At 39.5% G+C, this 21,578-nt stretch overlaps 1 protein-coding gene across 1 annotated transcript in view; it reads right to left on the bottom strand.

Annotated features, from left to right (window-relative positions):
- Positions 1-21,333, bottom strand: part of ESRP2 (epithelial splicing regulatory protein 2) — a gene marked incomplete at its 5' end in the record, with an annotated part of 43,869 nt that extends 22,536 nt beyond the window's left edge. Inside the window, 4 exons of the mRNA XM_010161670.1 lie at positions 369-483; positions 2,367-2,480; positions 20,883-21,011; positions 21,172-21,333. Coding sequence (XP_010159972.1) covers positions 369-483; positions 2,367-2,480; positions 20,883-21,011; positions 21,172-21,333 — 520 coding nt within the window. The remainder of the gene's footprint in view (positions 1-368; positions 484-2,366; positions 2,481-20,882; positions 21,012-21,171) is intronic.
- Between the last annotated feature and the right edge of the window lie 245 nt (positions 21,334-21,578).

Genomic DNA, 21,578 nt, shown 5'->3' with positions numbered 1-21,578 from the left:
ATGATACAAGAGAACTCTTCCTATCTACAAACAGTAGAAGCTTGCAGGCCAGTTGGTACTGAACAGGCCCACTGATAGCTAAGCCTTTCCTTTAAGATCAAGTATCAATGCAAGTGATGTTTGTCTTTAGTAGATTTACTAAATATGGTTTAGAGGTTTAGAACTCTGCGTTAGACTCAAAAAAATCCCAAAACCCACCACAAGCAGAGCTACTCCCCCCAACACACACTTAAACATTCCTTCCATTTTACCTGTGAGTTTTTAAAACCCACATCTCAGTTTAGAAGGATAAAACCTGTAACGATCAGAGAGATAAAACCTAAGGAAGCACAATTGATTCTGGAGTAAAAGCTGCAGCAAAAGGATACATTCCGCCATGGTCTTGATAGTCTGGTCTTTCACGGCGGCTGAACTAGGGTAGCAAGTGTGAAATTCTTTGCGCAGATCATAAAAGGAATAGAAGCAGTCTGACAGCAGGAAGTTCTACAAGGAATGCAAAAAGTTTGTTTTGTACACACTCTTCCTTTAAATTCCAATTAATATTTTTGGACCGAATGAGGCAAGTCTCAAAAATCACATAGTTGCATGTCATCAGCTTGTCTGTGATAGACAAGTTTAGTTCCTTTGTAACACAGTTCAAATTCCACAGCCTTACAGAATTAGAACTCTAGATGAACACACACAAATAGCTTCTGAAGGGTAGACCTGTGCAAAACAGCTATAGACGGCCAGGGAAGAGAAAAAAATAATAAAAGATATTTAGGTTTTGTTGGTTTATAAATATTCCAATTTAGGGCACTGTATTTTCTCATTTGTGGCTACACTGAAAAGCAGTATTGTACAAAAACATGTTAACAAAGTTTAAATAATGTTACAGTGCACAAAATATCTTGCAGCAACTTAAAGACATTTATTCACTGGATAATGTCACTGATATTCACTGATGTGTACTGGATAAGAACAACTTTAATTAAATAACATTATTAAGCAAATGTTTAAGCAGCCCTTCATTCAGATGTTAGCTTATATTTTCAAGCAATAAGCCAAATAATTCTGGTCTAATTCACTACTTCCTCTCACACACTCTCCAACTGTTCTACTGTATAAAAGTTTGACTTCGGTCTAGCCAACAGCAGCCACCTTTGTGAATAAAGAGTTAAAGAAAAGTCACAAGGCGATGGTTCTTGGAAGGCTAGGAATAGCAAGATCTAATTTCTGAGGCTTACTAACATTTAATGTGCAGGGAGAAATAAACTTTCATAAAGGAAAAAGTATTGAAGGGGGGAAAAAAAGAGAAAGAAATGCAGTATTAAGAGACTCAACACTTGATCAGATCCATTCCTTTATCTGGTATGGACACTTGTTTCTGCCACAAGATTACAGTGTTTGGTTTAGTCTGTTTCATTTCAAGAGGGAAGTACAAAGAACTACCCACAAAAAAAACGAAAAAGTACGATCAAGTTTGAATGTTAAATATCATTCCTCTTTCCTCACTTGCTTCATCCCTACATAAACATGCACTTTTCATAAGAAGTCAGTATTATGTTTTAATATAACACGAATGCCAAATGAATATTTGTAGAAACTAAGCATGAGCCAATACCCTTATATAGGGAAAATAAATACAACTGATCAGTCAGTTCCTTCCAGGTCAGCAGCTCCCATTCCTGTGGGGTTCGTGCAGACCCTGCCAAGCAGGCTAACTCAAGAGTCATCACCCCACACAAGGGCAAGATTCCTCTCCCCGTGCAAGACAGACTGCTCTAAGCCCTTGCAGGACCTCGGAGCGGAAACCGCTGCTTTGTGTGGGAGTAGCAAATAAGCTGTAGCACTACTTCCCACTGAATAAATGCAGATGGGGGACCACTACCATTCTCCAGGACAAGTCACTGCCCGTTTCCTGTGTATCTAGTCTCCACAGGACATTGACACATGGCTCCTAACAATTTCAGGTCTTGGTAGCAACCCACGCCTATGGACAGAACCGGTGGTTTAACTCAAGCCTAAACAAAGCAATAGTCTCCATCACCTCTGCTGATGTTAGTTAGACCTGTACCTTTGCTTCCATTTCTTGAGGCACAGAATTCAAAGTACTTGTACCGCTCCTGTTGCTATCCTGTGTTTCCTAATTTTCTTCTGAATTATGCTCATCTGGGAGTCCTCAAGTACTGTAACTGACTTCTAAGAGCAAGTGCCAAGAACCACTCTGCCACTCAGGGTTTACAGGGAGGGGATCATCTTGAATCTTCTTGGAACACTATAGTTCCCAGGGTTGAATGGTGTTGCTCATCTCAAACTCATAATCCATTTTCTTTGATGTCCTTAAAACACAGTACTGCCCTTCTGCATCAGTTCTGATCTCATACCTTCTTAGATGTTTCTGGGTGGAGGACTTGTCGAATGAGTAACTGGCCATCACTGCAGAGTGTGTAAGAGCTCCTTCCAAGTACTTTCAAATCACTGGATACCAGCTGACTAAACTAAAAAAGAAAGCGATAAATTTCATGGTACTGACTGATCCAGATAATTCCATAAAATGAGTACTTACCACTATTACAACACTTATTTTTTTTTTTTAAAAAAGATAAAATTATTCAGCATTTTGTAATAGTTTTTGAAAAAATATGATGGAGAACAGACATAGGCTCCTGCTAAATACAGGCAAATAAACCATATTCATTTGCAGAATAGGAAGTAAGAACACCAACAATATGGTGGGAACAATTAGGACAATATGGTAGCATTCTGAGTTCATATGAAAGGTCATGGCATTATGATGGTAATGTTCAAAATCTGAACTAGCTATAATAAAAGCCACAAAATAATTGAAAGAGAAAAGACACCTTTTCAGATCAGTCCCAATACTGATTTTGCAACACCTATGGCACCTGTGACTTTGCCTTTTTTTTTTTTAACTTCAAAAAGAAAAAGGCTACCCATTGGGATTCACTAATATTTCAAAAGTTATAGGCTAAGAAAAGCCAAACAAATTGTGGTCCAGTATCGTCAAAAGTGAATTATAATCAAGTTGGATACAAGCCAATGAAAGTTCTTCATAGAGATACAGTGTTACAAACACTAGACAAAACAAATTTATTCCCTACCTGTAGGATGGACAACCCCCAATAGATAATTCTCAAGAGGAAAGGGTTCCATATGTCCTGTTCAATGTTATTTTCCATGTTTATATAACAGTTTTTAGTCTTTTATTACTCCACAGCAGTGTTAAATTCCTTGCGCATAATAGTCAGCATGTGTATTACAGTACCTACATGTATCATATCAGTACACAGCAGCTTGTTAGCTAACTTTCAAGGGGACAAATATAATTATTCTAAGCTTCCCTCTTGATGCTACTCCCTCCCAGGAAAGCATCGTCTCACAAACAAAGCAATAATTAACATCATGATGCAGTAGCCACCCAATGCTCTCAGCAATAGCTTACAACTCCAAAACAACCACCCCCAAAAGCAAATTACAAGTTGACTTGAAACTCAGACAATATCTTTATGCAGTCTCTTAATTTGTGCATGTGGAAAAAAAAGAGTGTCTGCCTGTTTTATCATCAACACATGTGACACTTTACATAGTTACAGTCTCTGCCCTGGAAAGACCATGTCCTAATGACCTGATCCCACAGCTACACAGTATTGACTGTGTGAACAAGTGTTACTGCATCTGCATCCCAAGAGAAAGGCTCCACATGGGAGAAATCATGTACTGAATGTGATTTAGGAGGAGCAGAGATACAATTACCCAGGCTTTATTTCAAAATAACTGCTCAAATCCAACTCAGGCCCTTTTCTGAGCTTGGATAACTAACCAGCATTTCACTGGTAAACTGAAGTTACTTAGTATCAAACAGAAGACATTTGGAACTTTAAGGGTGAACTATTACACCCCCACACCCCTTTACAATGCAATTCTTTGCACACTACCAACACACACCCCTCAGAAAAGAAAAAAAAAAAATATCAAGCCACCCAAACCCTTGCGGATTCAGAAAGCATTTCTCCCTGATTGCCAGTTCAGGTTGTGTTCCTACCACAAGCTGAAGTCTTGAAGAACCTGAGGCTATAAAGCAAGTCATTGTTTAAGGATGATGTAAAGCCAGAAAACTGAGATCTGAGAGCGCTCAAAATACCTCAGCTGATGTGTAAACACCGGAAAAAGAAGAAAATTCCAGAGGACTCAAAAGGAACCACTTCAGAAATGCAGTTCAGGGGCCTGCCACAGTCACAGACAGACAACAAATACGCTCACCACAATAACAGATATGAGAATTGCTGTCTTACTAAATGCAGCACCTGATTACCTTCTGGTTTAACTTTAGGCACAGTAAAAAGCAAATATTTGTAAAAAGGGATTGGAAATGATGATAGGAATTGGCCTCCAGAAGATGTACAGGGATTCTTGCCAAAAGGAAGCAGTCTTACTGATGAATAGTAATAAAACACTCCCCAAACCTTCAACTTTGCACTCTGTGCTTCTGAAGATGCATGAGAAGCCCCATATAAAGAGTGCAATTAGGGGGCTATTTTGATCAGATACAAGAAGAAATCCAACACTTTGAAGGAAGCAGAAATATACACAGCCTCCTGCTTTACAAATAAAACATAAGAATGGCAGTTCACAAAGTCTTCACCAAGTTAGAAAACAAAAGGAGAAAAACATTCGGACAAGAAATGCTCAGGCCAAATGGGGTAAGTCAAGTTGGTGAAATCACGACTACTGCATCGAAATATTCACACGTTCTTCGGATGGTGTTTCCCACACAACCTACAGCTAAAAAGACAAATCCACAACACAGCTATTTTCAAAGCCCTTGCTGAGAAGACATCAAGAAGAGTGAAATATTGCATAAGGACACCGATAAGCCCAATACTCTGTGTACTAAGGTTTAAAGAAGGTGAGAGAGGCAGCATTTGTTTTTATTTTTAACTGAGCCGAAGTTTTGGGCTGCATATGCATTAAATGTCAGTGATAGTATTCAACACCACAAGCTCCTTTCCAAGGGGGCAGTCAACATTTCACAACAATTCTCTACTTTTCTTACTAGAGGCTAGCAGCTTAACGTGCTTTAGATAAAATGCCACAAGGTTGGCAGGCCTTGTTGATTGCTGATTTAGAAACTTGGATTTTAAAACCAACCTTTTTCAAACTTTGGGGTGTCCTGCTCCAAAAGAGGGCAAAAGGAGTGTGTGAAGAATAGACAGGAGACGTAAGCAATCCTTCCTGCCCAAAACAGCTTAGCTGTCACATGCGTTAACTGAGGATAGGAATGGAGTAGCAGAGTGTGAACGGGAAGATTCAGCTAGGAGAAGAGCATGGGGCAAAATAGCAAGCGTAACACTGCCCAGAGGAATGACAGATATTTGAGATTGGCCTGAACTGGCTTCTTTCACCTACAGGAGATGTCTCCAAATTTTGGAAAGGTTAAGTATGAAAGGCATAGCTGTGGACTGGCTCTCGTTACCACAGATTACACTGGACCCTTAAGCCTTTCAGGCAATAGATACAGCCTATCACATGTATCAAAAGGACTTAAAGCATCCAGTGCAGACATGTTTATAAAGCCACACCAAAATATAAGTTAAGCTGTGCAGTGTTTCTGCAAAAAAGCCATCTTCAGCACCCTAAAAAACAACGTCAAAACGGCATACACCCAAAGGTAGCAAAGGACAAGTATGACCAGTGCCAGATATACATTACATTTTTCTGTTTCACATGTTGAACAACCTGTCCACCACTGTAATTTCATAAATTCCATCCACATCTCCTTCACCCCACTAATTAATAAAAACCACCTCAGCTATTTACCCCGTCATTCATCTTCATGCTGCCCTCCACAGGACTCCTCCACTCCCTCACCTTAAGACTTCCTCCTCCAAGCTCACACACCCTGTGTCTCCCCTGTTAATCTACTCATTTCATAGCAACAGAGTTACAGAGTGCTAATTACCACTGTTTGCATCTTGCAACCAGCGGCTGCAAAAACCACAGTGCATTGGCATCACCCTCCACCCTTTATTGCTTATTCCACCAGATCAGTCTCTCTAGCAGAACCCTGATGAATCATGCTGTATTTAAAAGAATACGTTCAATAATTCAATACTGAGATTGAAAACTGAACAGAGAGAAGAGGAAAACTCGAACAAGCTGCTCTGTACATTTACTTCCACAAAACTTAAGGGTTCTTAGAAAAAAGGTGGTGAGAGGGAAGGACAGTTTGAGCACCAGTTTGAAAAACTGGCCAAACAGGATTTTGGTCATGTAGCTGAGAGTACAAAGACAGCGAAGAGACATGTTTGGCCAGCAGCAAAGCTGGATGAAAGCCAGCCCAAGCTGCTGTGTTCTCTGCAAATGAATCCCAAGTGGCTGAAATGACACAGCCCCCTTCGAGCCGCCTTAGCTATAACTGAACAAAGCTGTGAATCTCAGAAACAGGCAGATTCCTCATTAAGCTCTTTCTATAGTTATGATGCACGAAGCACCAAAATAAACCTCTGGCTATTTGGATATTCCCATTTCCCTAACTAAAAATAGCTCTCATCCTTGAGAAAGGCCACTGCATCTGTGCGTGCCTGGCGTGGTAATGAAATACTGGAGATAATTCAGTTGCTTAAGGCATCCATGCTGTTAACTGAACCATTTCTAAAACACCAAGATACTCTGGGGGTTTCTCACTTTAGTTCACCTCTGAGAAGGAACAGAAAATTTGGCTGCTTCTTACTCATCAGACCTCCAGCAGCTCCTACTGCATCTTCTAAATGTGATCCTTTCCGTTAGTAATGCACAAAGTTTCTGTTTTGCTTCTTTTATCCCCAGTGACCCATCACAGCTAACAGCACCAGACAAGGCCCAAAATTATTCACAAAGGTCCAGAATTAAAGGCATCCTTACAATTAACAAGGTCTGGAATGTTATGCTAAAGCATAACGAAAATCGAGAAAGAATTTTAGCTTGTAGTCCACACTCCGGCATCTATTCCCAAGTAGAAAGATGAGTTATTAGATTTATCAATATTCTTTGCATGAAGGATGGTCCCTATGGAGTGGGGATCTGGTTTCAAGTCAGTGGTATTGACAGACGTGTTACTAAGTTGCCCAGCAATACCGATTTGGTGATTATACGATCAAGTTTCTGGCAGATTAGGGTATCAAGAAGTGCTCATTTTGACTTCCATGCCATCTGTAGACTTAGGTGGGAGGACAAATCACACCTGGTCCAGTCAAAAATTACAACTTGAGACAGACAGATGATACTTGATTTGGGATAAAGTCTGTCAAAAGAATTTGAACAGGCTTAGCATTCCAGATCAGTCTTTAGCAAAACAATAAAAGCTTATCCAGGAGTGACATCTTTTGGTCATTATTAAAAGGAAAACTTTCAGGAATAATTTAGAAGAAGTTGTTTTGGCTCACCTAGGCTTATATATTCCAATATATTCCACTGAGCTTAAAGAACTCCTATCACTAACATGTAAATGCCCTAAAGAAAGTGAAAATAAACTCCACAGATCTGTAAAATACACTGCAATGAGAAAAGTTTTCTCTGAGGCACACAAATGTGAACTGCTTATGTATCCTTTACTCAAACCTGAAAAATTTCCTGTGTGTTCTTTTTTTTCCTATTCATTTTAAGAAATCAAGAATAAATTTCCACTTTAACAGACATCTCCATGCAAAGCAGAAGCTAGAGATCTATTTTGGGTCTCTTTTGCAAATTATTTTACCTACATAAGAGACTTTCTCCAGTAATGAATTATTAGGAAAAAAGGTGGAGGGCAGCATAGAAATCATTACAAACAGGCAGCTCTACTATACATACATATGTATCTCTGTGTACACATGCATATGTTTATGTATAGAATTATATGTCGTGACACAAATTATAATATTAAAAATATCATCAGCTCAACTTTCATGTTTGCATGTCTAACAATTCAGAATTTCTAAATCTATAAAATAATTTCCAAATTTCAATCTACTAGATTTCTCAAGATTGTCTTTACATCCTGAAAGTTATAACATTTTATTAGCATAATGAAGTTTGAGAACTACAGCTTATAGTCTATGAGATTATCAAATAGAATTTACCAAAACTAATCAGTAATGCTATAAGATCTATAGACTTGCACATATATAGCAGTTTTATGTTGTTGAAACAACTTAAGGAGCAACCACCTAAAGCACTTCTTTTTCAATCCAGAAATATCACTCATGCATGTTCTCACACTTTGCCACATGTGAATTGTCACTTGTAAAGGAGCTGTAAACTTTTCTACTTGCAGCTGTCCTAGAAACGAGATCACATGCTGCACATATTAACATCATATATACCACCACTTTGCAACAAATATCACATGTGCTTCGACTAAAGCCATACTGTTTATAACCATGTATGATACCCAGTCTCACCTCTGTTGAAAAAAGTCATCATAACTTATTAGACATTACTGTAATTCACTACATTCAAGCTTTAGATGGTGTTTTAGGCCTTGGGGTGGGTCATTCTTTGCTTGTAGCACAGAGCATGTAACAATGATCTGTCTTCTTTCAAAGGAGAGGCATGAAAAACAAATGACAATCTCCAAAAAGGCGACTCCGAAGATTGTCTACTCCAAGTTGTGCTTCAGCAGGTAAAGATAATGCAATTCTTGCCTCAAAGCCTGATTTCACATAAAGTCCTCTACAATTTATTGCCAGATAACACCCAAACCTAATGCTATAGTTGCAGTGGCTGCACACTGAAACAGGCTGCCTGGAGAAGTTGCAGGGTCTCCATCCCTGGAGATAATCAAGGCCCAACTGGAGATGGTCCTTGGCAGCCTGCTCTAGACATTGTGCAATTCTCTGATCTCTTTGGATCCTCCACTCTGCCACTACACACTACATCAGTGCCACCACAGTGTATATTGAGGGGGAGTAGAGGGGTGTTTGGGGAAGGATGTCTTTTTCATGGGTGGGGGCTAAGGGGAGGAAATCAAGAGGTTAGATGCAACCAAATTCGATTAACGGAATTTTTCTGCCACCAAAACATAAGCATGATTGGAGCACCACTGAAAAACGAACAACCAGCAACTTCGAAGGCTCCCTTAAGACTTCAAGTCTCTGAAGGCATGAAAAATCTCAAGAGTAACAAGCCATGGGTTTTGCATACAAAGCGAACACACACCACATACCATGACATGTCAACCTGGGGAAGTATTTTCACTGGGACTTCGTGCCTCAGACCTACACCCATGAGGGTTTCACATTTGTTTACAATACTCTCCATGGACAGTTTTCTACTCCTTCACTCTTCAAACCCTGCTGATAATGTCAGCCTTACCCATGCAATGGAGGAATTCAAAGCATGTCAATACTACTAGGAGGTGCACAGACTGCATTTCAGCAGTATTTACAAGTATGATAACCCTTCATTGTGCCAGGTAACTTTTTAAACAGAGAATCCTATCATAAGCCCTTGCCTTTGTTCATCTGTTAACTGCTATTCCACATGGCTGATAATGGATACACGCTGACCTTGTACGGAAATTGCTGTATGAGAGAAAAAAAAAAAAAAGTGCAAGCCACAGTGCAGCCCCAAGCTGCAGCTACCCTTTTTTCCCCTTCTAGCAAAATAGGAAAAATTACTGTATTTAGATACTAAGCAGACACAAAAATGATAAAGAAATTGCCCCTTGATTTTATTTCTTTGCAGGGGAAACTTGCAGAGGATGACAGAGGCATTCCAGGTCCACTCACTAAAAATGTTCAAAACCAATATTACCAGTTTGATTTCTCCTATTAAGAGGAAAGCAATTTTTTGCTCTACTGAACACTAATGCCGAGATTATTTAGTGACCGAAGACTAGCCTGGACAAAAGGGTGGTTTTCATTTCCAGCATGGCACATAACTGTGCTCAATATGACCAGTCAAGTGACCTATTACCTTACGACCCTTGAGGTACTAGAAACTTTGTTAAATAACTGAATGAGTAATCAGTCACAATGGCCACCACAGATGTACTGGTGGACAGGAAGAGAGATACGTACACATTACCCAAAACCAAGCAGAGTTTCCATCCAACTCTGGAATTTGCAAGTGTAAGAGCGGGTTTTCTATCCTCAGTCTCAAGGAAATGCAGGATGGGAACTGAGCTTCAAGCACTGTAGGTTGTCTTCTCTTCATGTGTATTATGTTGCTTCTTACTACCTAGTAATCTTGTCATTTTGTATTCTTTCCAGAACAGAAGTCCAACCACAGCGAACCACGTATCAGACATCCTGCTGCTTTTGCTGCTGTTCCAAAAGTTTCATCTATACTGCGTGTTTATATAAACTCATACTGTTGCCTTTCTCATAGAAAGAAACTCATTAGTTTCCACCCATGGCATGAGCTAACAAAGCTAACAGGGTTGATGTCTCAAATATTCTATGCTTGGGGTACTGCCATATAATTCCAAACACCATACATCTTCAAAAAATACATAATTATATTTTTAAGAGTGGATATCTTAAAAGCTTTATCTTTCACTTTATTGGGAAGCTGAAGTTCATGGAACTAATACCACCCTGTCCTCCTTGTTGTCATCACACAGGTCACCATAGAGTTCTCAAGTCAGGAAGGCACACAACCTATATTTATCACTTACAATGACTGCAAGAGCTTAAGGGAGAAAAATGGAAGGTTTATCACATCCTTCCATTCATCAAAACACAAAAGTACTTCAAGGTTCATCAAACAACTTCAGAATTACAGAGGGACTGGAAACCTTAAGCTCATTTCTGCATAAATGTGTTTGTTCAGCATGGTTCAGCAACAGGTAGAATAAGAAATGCAGAAAAGGAGCTATAGTTGTCACGCTTTGTCTGTGCAGTGACAGTTTGTACAGTATAGACAACAGAGCATTGTGCCTCAGGAGTGTGATAAACAGTCTTAAGGGTGAAACTTCCACATTATTTCTTCCTTTGGCTCATTTTAATTGACGCTAGGTCTTTGTGTGACAAAATAAACAATATCTAACTAAAAGTCTTAATTCTTCCTCGGAAAGAATGCAAAAATCTAACCTTCTGCCAAGACAAAGATCTGTCCAAGCCATGCCACCTGAGTATTTTATGACCACTTTTGATTAATTATTTCTTAGACGGAAGTTTGCAACACCAGATTATCTGCATGCTTTTCAGCTATGGTATCTACAGCATCTAATTCAGGTAATGCGTTAAGCATTGAAGGTAAGACCACGGTTCAGACCATCTAAATATCACAGCAATCAGGTCACTGCTTTTATCTTCAAAAGCACAACCTGTTTTAATAAGGGAGTGTTGAAATATGCAGAGTACTCCACAAATAAGCTACTTGAAATTAGCCTTGTGTAAGATAAAGCAACCCAGTCCAGCAACGTAAGAATTTCAGAGTTTCTGGACTTACTTGACTACTATATTATGTGTCAGGAAGCTGCTAAATAAGGAAACACTGAGATAAAGTAAGTTTTCACCTTTAAATTATCCTGTATGAAAGAGGCCACTAGCTATCAAAAACAACAAAGTAATGCCAAAAAGATGCATATCCTGCAGAACACTTCAGTTGTTAGCATAGATTATACATGAGTCTGTCTTTAACCAAAAGGAAACTCCAAATATTAGCAACGCAAAAAATCCATACTCTGTCAACCTTTTACCTACATTTCAAGCAGGATTACAATGGTGCCTCACACTCCTCACAGGCTGCTTGCTATCAGCTCAACTCACAGAGCAAGTCACTACAGCCTGAAAGACAAGGTTGAACATACTTTCCAAACTCTGTTTTAATTAATGCCATGACTGCAGTATTTCCTAACATCTTGATTTAAGCACAAGCTCGCTCTCTGTGTTCTATACCTCCCCCACTCCCAGTTACCTCTGTTTCAAGGACAAACTTTCATTAGCAATGTGATCTTTAGCACTGGCTCTATTGACTGTAATGCATGGTACTGCTCTATTTACTCAACACTAACTCATTGTTTGTAGTGCAAGCTTAACCAGTTGTAGGAGAATAACCAATACCTGCAAAATTGAAGTATGTTTTTCTTTGGGGCTGTTTTCAAGTTGTTTTTTGTAGTAATATCCAGGGAAAGTAAAAAGGAGACGTAAAAAGCAATTGGACATACCTATTATCCACAATTCATTGTCCTTCAATAGCCTCTCATACTCCTGCCTCTCCTTAGAGTATAAGAATACCACAGGCATGGACCTTTCTCAACAGCCTCGAGGTCCATGAAATATCTTTGCTTACATAAGGATCAAAGTGATTCTTGCTCAAACCCTTACAAATATCAGAAAAAAAAGTAAAACTTTTATGAACTGGCTCTACTCTGCTTCAGAAACAGAGAGTTTTCCTTTCCTTGTTCAACATGCTTTCACAAAACCATAGAAGTGAAAGTAGATCCCTAAATCAATTTGCCTTTAATCTCTGAAATTTTCAAGTCACAGATTAGGGCAGCAACCCCATGCATCAGGAAATTATTATGTTTGAGAAAAGGAAAAATGAGAGTAAGAAGTTATCATCTCTAATATTTTAGCAGTTCATAACTGAGTAAGACCAGACTTTACACTTGGACTTCCAAGGGATTCAGACCTGCCCAATACAGAACAAGGACATCCATGGTGACGTTATTTAGGTGTTGCTTCCTCTTAGAGAACTACAGCCTCTCTTTCAGGTAGCTTCTTGTTTCCAAAGTGAACTCATTAGGATTGAAAAGACTTGATGGGAGTTATCTGGAATATGAAGCAAGTCACAGAGCTTCCTGTGATCAATTCTCAGTGTCTGAGGTTTATAGGAAGACTGGGTTGACTTATATATTCTTTGTTTCTTTAAGCACACCACAGGAGCAGCAGTTTTCTCCTCCTGCACTTCATATTTTACACGGTGCAATTTCACTTGCTTTACAATAAGCAAAAGTTCATCCCCTAACAGTTGAATTCTGCTATAAGAAATAACACTGGCTAATTCACTCGAGTAATCAATCAAGAAAACCCTTAACCTCTGTCATAGTCATATTCTTGTGACTGCTATGTATTTTCCAGTTCTCTGTCACGCATCCCCCCCAACCCAAGAGATACTTGATTCAAGAGGTTTGATGTGTTATACACAGTTTTCTGTCTCTCTTCAGCTGTAAAAGACTCATAAATTAACTTTCAGGTACACAGCTACAATAAGATCTACTTACAAAGCAACACCTCCACAGTGGTTTTTGCACTTTTGCAAGTTGCATACTATAGCTCTACTTTTCTCTTAGTGCAATTCGCTGCAACATTATTACTTATCAGGAAAGTAATTCTGCCATATTCTGTAAAGACATTTAATTTTGCGCACTTCCAGCATCTACATGATTCAATATAACGTTAAAGCACATGCTTAAGTTTCTCTAGAATTCGAGATAGAGAAGAGAAACACCACTAATTAAGTTTTTATTTCAATTCAGTAAGAGTGATAACACAATTCGGAGACTGCCCTAGAGCTCTAGTAATAGAACCTTTTCTTTTAAGCTAACAGCTCTTCAAAATCATTACAGCTGCCAACTTTTTATGAAAAAGAATACAACTGTTTCTTAATCTTAAAATTAAGTTTCTTTCCAATATTTTTGTGCTAACACAATATCCATTTCTCAACACTTTTTGCCCCTCTCTGCCCACCACAGCTCGACAAGGAAAGGTAGCAGGGGAAAATTAAAACTAAAATATTTTTAAATGTAAGTTTGAGAGAAGTTGCAGGGTTGGTTTTGTTTTGTTATGCATCAAAAGTGGTGACCATTTAAATTTCAATTGCCAATACCTTTTGTGTAATATTTATCTTATAACTGACATCGACCTTCATAGCATGTGGATTTAATATGGAACAAGTTAGTAAAGCAGCAGTCCAAAAACAAAGCAAGAACGGAGGCTATTGTATGGAAGTATACTGGAGTAGTTGTGAACAGTTTGAAGAACACCTGAACAGATTTATCAGAGCAAAGCACTAAAGCATGGTTTGTAGAGCAAACATCATCTGATTCAGTACCTTCTTAGGACACACAGGTGAAGTTGCCTTTTAGAGTGAACATTTTCATCCTTTCTTGAAATAAGGTTGTAAATAACAGAAATGGATCGTGAAGGAAAACAACAACATGGTATCTCTGTACTTTTCATGCAAAGCAACAACTTATGAGGAAAAAAAAAAAAAGCCGTTCCAGAGCAGAGGGGGATGGCAGAGACATGAACGTGAGGAAGAGGGGGAATTACTGTTTATGTTTCTAATTAAGAGACGTAAAAGTTCTAATTTTAACCATAGAAATTGTAAAATAAAACAGGGCTGAGATGACATTGCTAAAAAAATGTAAAAATAATCTCCAATCAGCGTTTTTAGTTTTGGCCACAAGACTGCTTTGCTAGCAATATCAGTTCCAGCATCTATGCGTCACTCTCAAACCTAGCTGTTCAGCAAAGTGCTGCAACACGTTGACAGAGATGTTGCCCTCGTTCGGCAGCACCTAGCTACCCAAGACCTTCTGCATATAAAACTTAAGGGTGTTTGGCTGGTTTGGGGTTTTTTAAAGGAAAAAAAAAATTCCAAGTAAAGCAATACACAGACAGATGCAAGAACAGCACAACCCTTTCAGAAGCTGCGACAAGAACAAGGTAAAACGCTACCAAGGAAAAAAGTGGATGGTTGCAGAGTACCCGCACAGTTTTCTAAGATGCTCCCATGGTAACATTTAAGAACTGGTAGAAGCACTGCATGAATACTTATTGTCAAAATGGTAGAATAAAAATCCTTTATTCCTCATTTATTATTCTCCAGTCACCTTTGAAAACCCTGACAGTAGCTCATTAACTTTCTATAAGTAGCTACAGCACAAGTCACTGGAAGTGTGTTAGAGGAAAGAAGTTCATAGACTTTGAGGATCGTGTAATCCAGCAATTTTTGCATTACAAGGCTTCTACCCTGTGTTTTACTGTCTTCCAATTACTTAAAGCTACAGGTACAATTTCAAGAGAAATTCAAGTATTCAGATATAACAAGTGTGAGACCATTCTAATCTGCTAGCGACACAGTTTTCAACCACTGCACAACTGTGTGAAGACAGGCGTTTCAAGCTATTCTGGACAGGTCATAGTAGTTTATTCTTCTATATATGCTTAACCACCCATATTTGGTAAGAGATTTAATCATACTGTTTAACTTCACCAGAACAAGCAGCAGCATCCGCTATTATAAAAAGTCTACTCAGGCTCATACCACTGGGCCAAATTATTCACTCCTAATCAATATTTGCATTTCTAATTCTAAGAGAAGATAGCCCAGCTAGCCAAGACTGCCACGTTTTTATGCTTGCAAAGAAAAGACTATACAGCTTTAGACAAATCCCATTATCTAATTTTCTGCTCATTGTGAAGAAAAATGCACCTAAACTTTGCTTTGTTCCTATATTTAAGGGAATACTCTAAGAATTCAGATGAAAGCATTGCAGCCTTCAGAGAAGCTAAGGCTATTGCTGTTCCCCAAAACCTAATAGAACATAAATGCTGCCAATAACAAAGGCATTCACATGATATGTAAATGCATATTCATTTATATATGTACATATATATTATATACACCAGAGTTACTGTTTCTGCGATTAACTGTTTTTGAGAGAACAGATTTGAGTGTTTCAGCAACAATGTAGTGGGAGTCGGGTAGCACAGCAGATTTGTAAAAGGGAATAGTTTACCTGTACCAACAGCAACAGAATTACAACTAGGGTTCTGAAACAAGAGTTGGCCATCCATTTTCACTGCTAAAAGCCAAAAAATTCCACACTGTAACAGCCTGCAGCTGCAGGAAGCATGAACAAATCCTTACTTCCCCACAACAAAGACTGATGATATTCCAATATTACGTATCAAACATAATTTAATACAGTAAGAACCCTGCATAAGGCTAAAAGCAGAGAGTACACTCAGCCCTCCTGAGTAAGAGCAGGAGTTTACCACTTACCTGCCCTGACAACCTGAAGGCCCCCTCTGTCTGTCAGGAAACGCTCATCACTCACTGCTGATAGTAACCCAAGGCCACAGTTTCACAATACAAACTGCTTGGTGGCCAACCCATCTTAAAACAGTTCTCTCACGCACACTGCTGTCCACACCTTGGTGCTACAGCTGCCCTCAGAAAACCCACCTAATCTGCCACGTTCTGTGTATCAGACAGAACTGCTCCAAACGGGAACTCTTTAACTTCAAAGAGTGCCCTGCTCCAGTTTAATGTGCAGCCCCAACAACGTTTGTAGCAGCAGAAGGCAGGTGAGCGATGTCCACATAGCAGCACCTACCTAAGTGAAAGGTGCCACTAAAGTTTTCATACAATTGCAGCTTGAGAACTTGATGCGGGGGCAGAAATCCCTTAGGCTGGTATCGCCATCAAACATGTTGGATCATGAAAATACAACCAAAGGGTGTAGTTTCACAGGACGTGAGCTTGGACAGCAAAGCAGCTTAGAAGTTCCCACCCTACCTGCTCATTTCAGTCAGTGATCTTGTTTACAGCCCAGCTTCACAAAGAGTTTCACTGACACAACAAAAAGATGGCAAAGTATGGTGCAGGGGCAAGAAAGAAGCTGGCTTCACTCCCGAAGCCAAATCTTGTGAAACTACACCCTAAGCACTTGCTGTGGAGAGAACAGCCTGCTCAGTAACACTTGCCAAAGGTTTGCCAAACACCTGCTCCAAAACTTCAGAACTCACACCTTGCAAATACTCCAAATACAGACTCCGTAGGAGTTCTACTGAGGGGATGCAGTCACCGAATAATCTGACTTTGGAAGACCAGCCATGAAACAAAAAAGAAAAAAAAAAAAGGAGAAAAATCTTCCTGCATTTTCAGGCTTTTGTTCCTCAGTCTGAAGGTTAAGAGGGGTATTAAAACATACTGAGAAGATCATTCATCCAAAATCAAAGTGTGACAGCTAGCAAGCCAGCCAAGAAAACTTTCTGCTAGCACTTTGTGAAGAGGAGGCTGCAGAACAAGTTTCTCTTAAAAAAAAAAAAAAAAAAAAAAAAGAGTTGTAACCGGTTTGTCAGGTTAGAGGAATTCACTGGTTCTTCCGCCTCTCCCTCCATCCCATTTGTTTCCAAATGCTCATCTAACCAGCTTGTTTCTTGCTGAATTTGTTGATATGTAAGAAAATAAACTGCACCTGCAGCTCAGCTGGAGGATCAATAGGCATCCCAACATACCTTAGAGAACTGGTAAATTGCCATCACCTGATGAAGTGGCAACCCCTCACTATTTTCAATTTGTCTGTGGTTTAGGAGAGATGGGGAGAAAAGTCCAGCTTTGTCTCTGTTTGAGACATGAACAGAATCTATCATTGATGTATAGAGTTCATTGTACAATGCAATGAAAGATCAGCAAGCTAGGACAGTCTTTCCAATAATTTTTTAATACTTAAATGTCAATCCATAGATGAAATGTGGATGCTTTCCATATGCTTTCAAAAGCAGCCTCAGCTCTCTCATGAGAACCTCTCCCTTTTTATGTGTATCGTTCAAAGTAAGATGGTAATTACAGCTAAATACTGCAGAGAGCTCTCCAAGATTATTAGCTCTTCTTAGACTTATCCTTTGTCAGGGAGACATGCAAATATTGCCTTGCAAAAGTAAAGTAACATGTCTTAAGGCAAGTCATGCTGATTCACCAGGTTTTCTGTTTGGGGAGGATTAAGAAATCCGCAACACTTTCAACTTAGCATTCGATCTTTAACTTCCCACCCCCATGGCTAGAATCAGAGAAGCACACAAAGATGTCAGCTTCCTGATGACAGAGTAATGGGGCTGAGAAAAAGGCAAAGTTCATTTTGGTTTTGCTCTTTAAAAGCAAGGTTTCAGAGAGCAACCTGAAAATAATTTTCTTCCATAAAAGCTTGGAAACTGGGAAGCCATAAAGCTCCAGTAGTTATATGAAACATAAATATCATGCTAAATAAGTCAGTCCTGTGATTTGAGAGTTCGAACAACGAAACCTAGCCAGAATGTCCCAGTAATGCAGGAAGAAACGTATGATGGTCCATCCCCTTCGGTAAGCAGTGCAAGTAATGCATGTTCAGAGGCTTACATCACAGGCTCAAGACAGTTCCAAACACACACTTGAACTAGAGATCTCCTACTTATTTTGTTAAAAAAAAAAAAAACAACCTCTTCATATTTTTCTACTCTGCAGGATTCTGAAACTACACCACCACACCTCAGCCAGCAGCTCTAAGTTCATGATTATTGGCCCAACAACAGAGATAAGTTATTGCTGCCATTTTGAACGAAATACACCAGGCAGGCTGCTTCCAAAGGGCACATCTTATGATTTCAGGTAACTATTTCCCTAATATTTACATTACCAGGATCTCCCCTCCCCACTCAAAACACAACTATCAAAATATTGCCCATCGTCTATCAGAAAATACAGCTAGATCTCATAAATGCACTAGCACCTGTGGGATCAAATGTTGTTACCCTGGACAAATACAGTATTTAACAACTTGGAGCAAATGCGTAGAACATGCACTACAGCAAACAGCTTGGTTATTTGGGGACACTGGCTTCAGAACCTCACTTTGTAAAGCTACACGGTAAAAATATATTGGCAGGGAACCCTATTTCAGAGTATTTCTTAAGAGAAACCCTAGCAGTAAGTTGGGTGAAATGTAACACTGTAAGAATATGAAGTAAAATGGAAATGATGCATCATTTCTTGAAGAGCTTTTTCACAAGCAGAGTAAAAGCTTAACCATAGATTACAGGCTTTTGATAGAGCCTATCATTGTTGGAAAGTGAACTAAACAGTAATAGATGGAGGTCTTCTGCAGTCAGTGGAAAAGCTCCAGACCCACAGTAGCTGCTCTACTGTTTAACAGTTACAATCACAGAAGCAGAATCACAGAATGGTTGAGGCTGGGAGACCTCTGCAGCACGGATGAAAGTTACAGTGGATTTGTGCCTGGTGATCCTCACTTCCCTCTACATGTAGAGACTGGGAACCAAAGGCAAAAGCCAGAAGCAGGCACTGAAACTTTCATTTACATGATTAAGATGTGTGCTAAAGTGAGCAATTTTCAGCTGCATCATCAGATTTTCTACCACAATCCAAGCAGGGTGTGGAAAGCTAATTTCACATACTCTATAACATTATCTCAAATCAAGGTACAAGTCTACTTCCTTTTCCTCCTCCTTTTCAAATAACCACTTCACCCACCTGGGCTTTTACTAATCAAAACACCTAAGCGAGAAAAAAAAAAATCTGTAAGTGTTGGCAAATACCTGACTCATCCTTAAAATACATGATGCAATTAAAGTATTTAATGGACTTATCTTCAAAAACATAGAAAAGGATCTACTGTTAAAGAACATGGATTTCTGATTTTTGCTACCATTGCAAAGTGGGAGGATGGAGCCAGGACACATGGAGGGCAAGGGAGACAAGCTTAGGTATGACGGAACTGGCCACCAGCAGTTAACAGCAAAATCATTATTTAGTTGCACAGATATGCCAAACAAAAAGGAAAAACATAAATGTTGTTTTTCAAGAGTCTCTACCCACCTACACACACAGGTAGTATTTCCTTTTATTTGCTAACGCAGACCCACCTACAGTGCAATTTACGGCAATAAGATACAATCTCTCATAAAGTATTGAGTATAATTAAAGTGTGTCTGTTATAAAGGTAAACAGAGTGTACTAGGCTAAGCTGTTCCAGATGTCTTTAGCACAAGATCGGGGACAAGATCAAACCTGCAGCTGCACATTTTCTCAGGGGTTATTTTGAAGCTTTAAAAAAAAAAAAATCACCTCTTGGTCTTGGACTCTAGCAGAACTAGTACAAGTAGAATAAACGGCATCTGCAGCTCATGTTGACACATCTTAAGAAACATAAAAGTTACACATTTCTATTTTCAAAGATCCTGAACTCCAGAGTGAAGCGTTAACCATTCAGTATCAGAGGGTTAGGAGCTAGTCTGCCAAGTTATCTGTGTCACCAGAAGTTACAGCAACACGAACCTGTTCTACTGCCTAAACAAGTTTCTTGCCGAAACACACCTACGAATGATTCAGACAAGGTGTGGAAAGACAGTTTTATATGTTACACAAAAACGCACTATTGTATTTTTCCATTCAGGCACATTCTGTATATAGAAAAGACACTAAGAAAAAAGCAAAGTCTCAGGAACTGTGTATGTATATACTATTTGCATTAAAAATTTTTAGGTAACTTAAGGCCTCTTCAGTGATTAGAGCAATACAAACCTACAGGTTTACTGTCTCAGTGTGATATTAAGTGAGCCAAAAACCAAAATGCAGAAATTGCAGAAAAAAAAGCCCCAATCACTTTATAATCCACCAATTGAGCTTATCTGGAAAAGAGTGACACACAACAAGTAGAGATGATGTTTTATACGTATAGTTTTGAAGAGTTCAAGAGTTAAGAATAACCTGTGAGAAAATGTTACATTTTTTAATACATATTATAGCAGCGAACCTGTAGATTAAAACATACCATGTAAATTCTGAAAGTTCGATTAGCACAGCTAAATTAAGTAGGGCTCTTATCATCCTACTTTTTTAAGTCTTGAGAACAAGATTTGGAACACAAGTAGGCCCATTAAAAAACTCAGAAGCCAGACCTTCCAAGGACTAAAGTATCAGCTCAAGTATTCTGGTATTGCACATAACTGTTTCAGAGTTATGGGGTTCCCACTTCAAATGACTCAAGCCTCTTTTGGATTAGCTCTAAAATAAGCCCCAAAACTTGTTAGTGATTTCAAAATGAAAAGCTGAAGTCTGTTTCTTTAGTCCGGTCTTGTCCCCAGGCTTCCCCCTGAACAGCCCCTGCTCCCAGAGCAGCCGCTCACCTGTTGCAGAACCCGGTCCAGTGGCTCAGCTTTGCCCAATCCCTCTGGTGTTAAGCCACTCACTTCGCGACACTGGTCACTTAAGTCCAAATTGTCTGCTTTCACCAGGGATTTGTGCAGCGTCCCTACCTAAAAACATGTAAGAAATGACGGACAAAAGTGAGGAACAATCGAATTAGCCCTTTTTAACAGTGCGTTCAGGCTGCAGAAGAACCAGAAAGGTGCAGTATCACGCTCCCGATAACAATCGCCACGAGAACAAGCAGTTGTCGATTTCACAAATCGAAACCTTTCGCCTCGGTTTCTCGCCCTCCCGCCCAGAAGAGCCACGCGCTCGGCTCCGGGACCCGCGGCCGGTCGCGTCAGACACCGGCGGCAGGTAGTGCCGGCTGTTGCGGGAGTTGTTCATTGCAAAGGAAAGATCCCATAATGTTAGGGCACTTTCCTGAACCTGTTTATGAAATTGATAGTCGTGTTTGTTTTATCAAACCCCGTCACCTCTAGGGGGTTCGTGTTTATGAGAGGGCTTTGGGGGAAGAAAAAAAAAAAAAGTAGGGCATAGTTTCGATTAGCCCAAGAATTAAAGGAAATCACTATTCTCTCAGAAATTATGCAAACGTTGGGTTAACCAAAAAAAAAAGTCTCCCGCAGCAGGCCGCGAAGGGTCCAACGGTTACCCCGAGACAGGTCCCACGA

The sequence above is a fragment of the Eurypyga helias genome, unplaced genomic scaffold (assembly GCF_000690775.1).
Source record: "Eurypyga helias isolate BGI_N326 unplaced genomic scaffold, ASM69077v1 scaffold28641, whole genome shotgun sequence".
NCBI classification, from domain to species: Eukaryota; Metazoa; Chordata; class Aves; order Eurypygiformes; family Eurypygidae; genus Eurypyga; species Eurypyga helias.
Note: the sequence above shows the minus strand (reverse complement) of the source record. Positions and strands in the feature narration are given on the sequence as shown.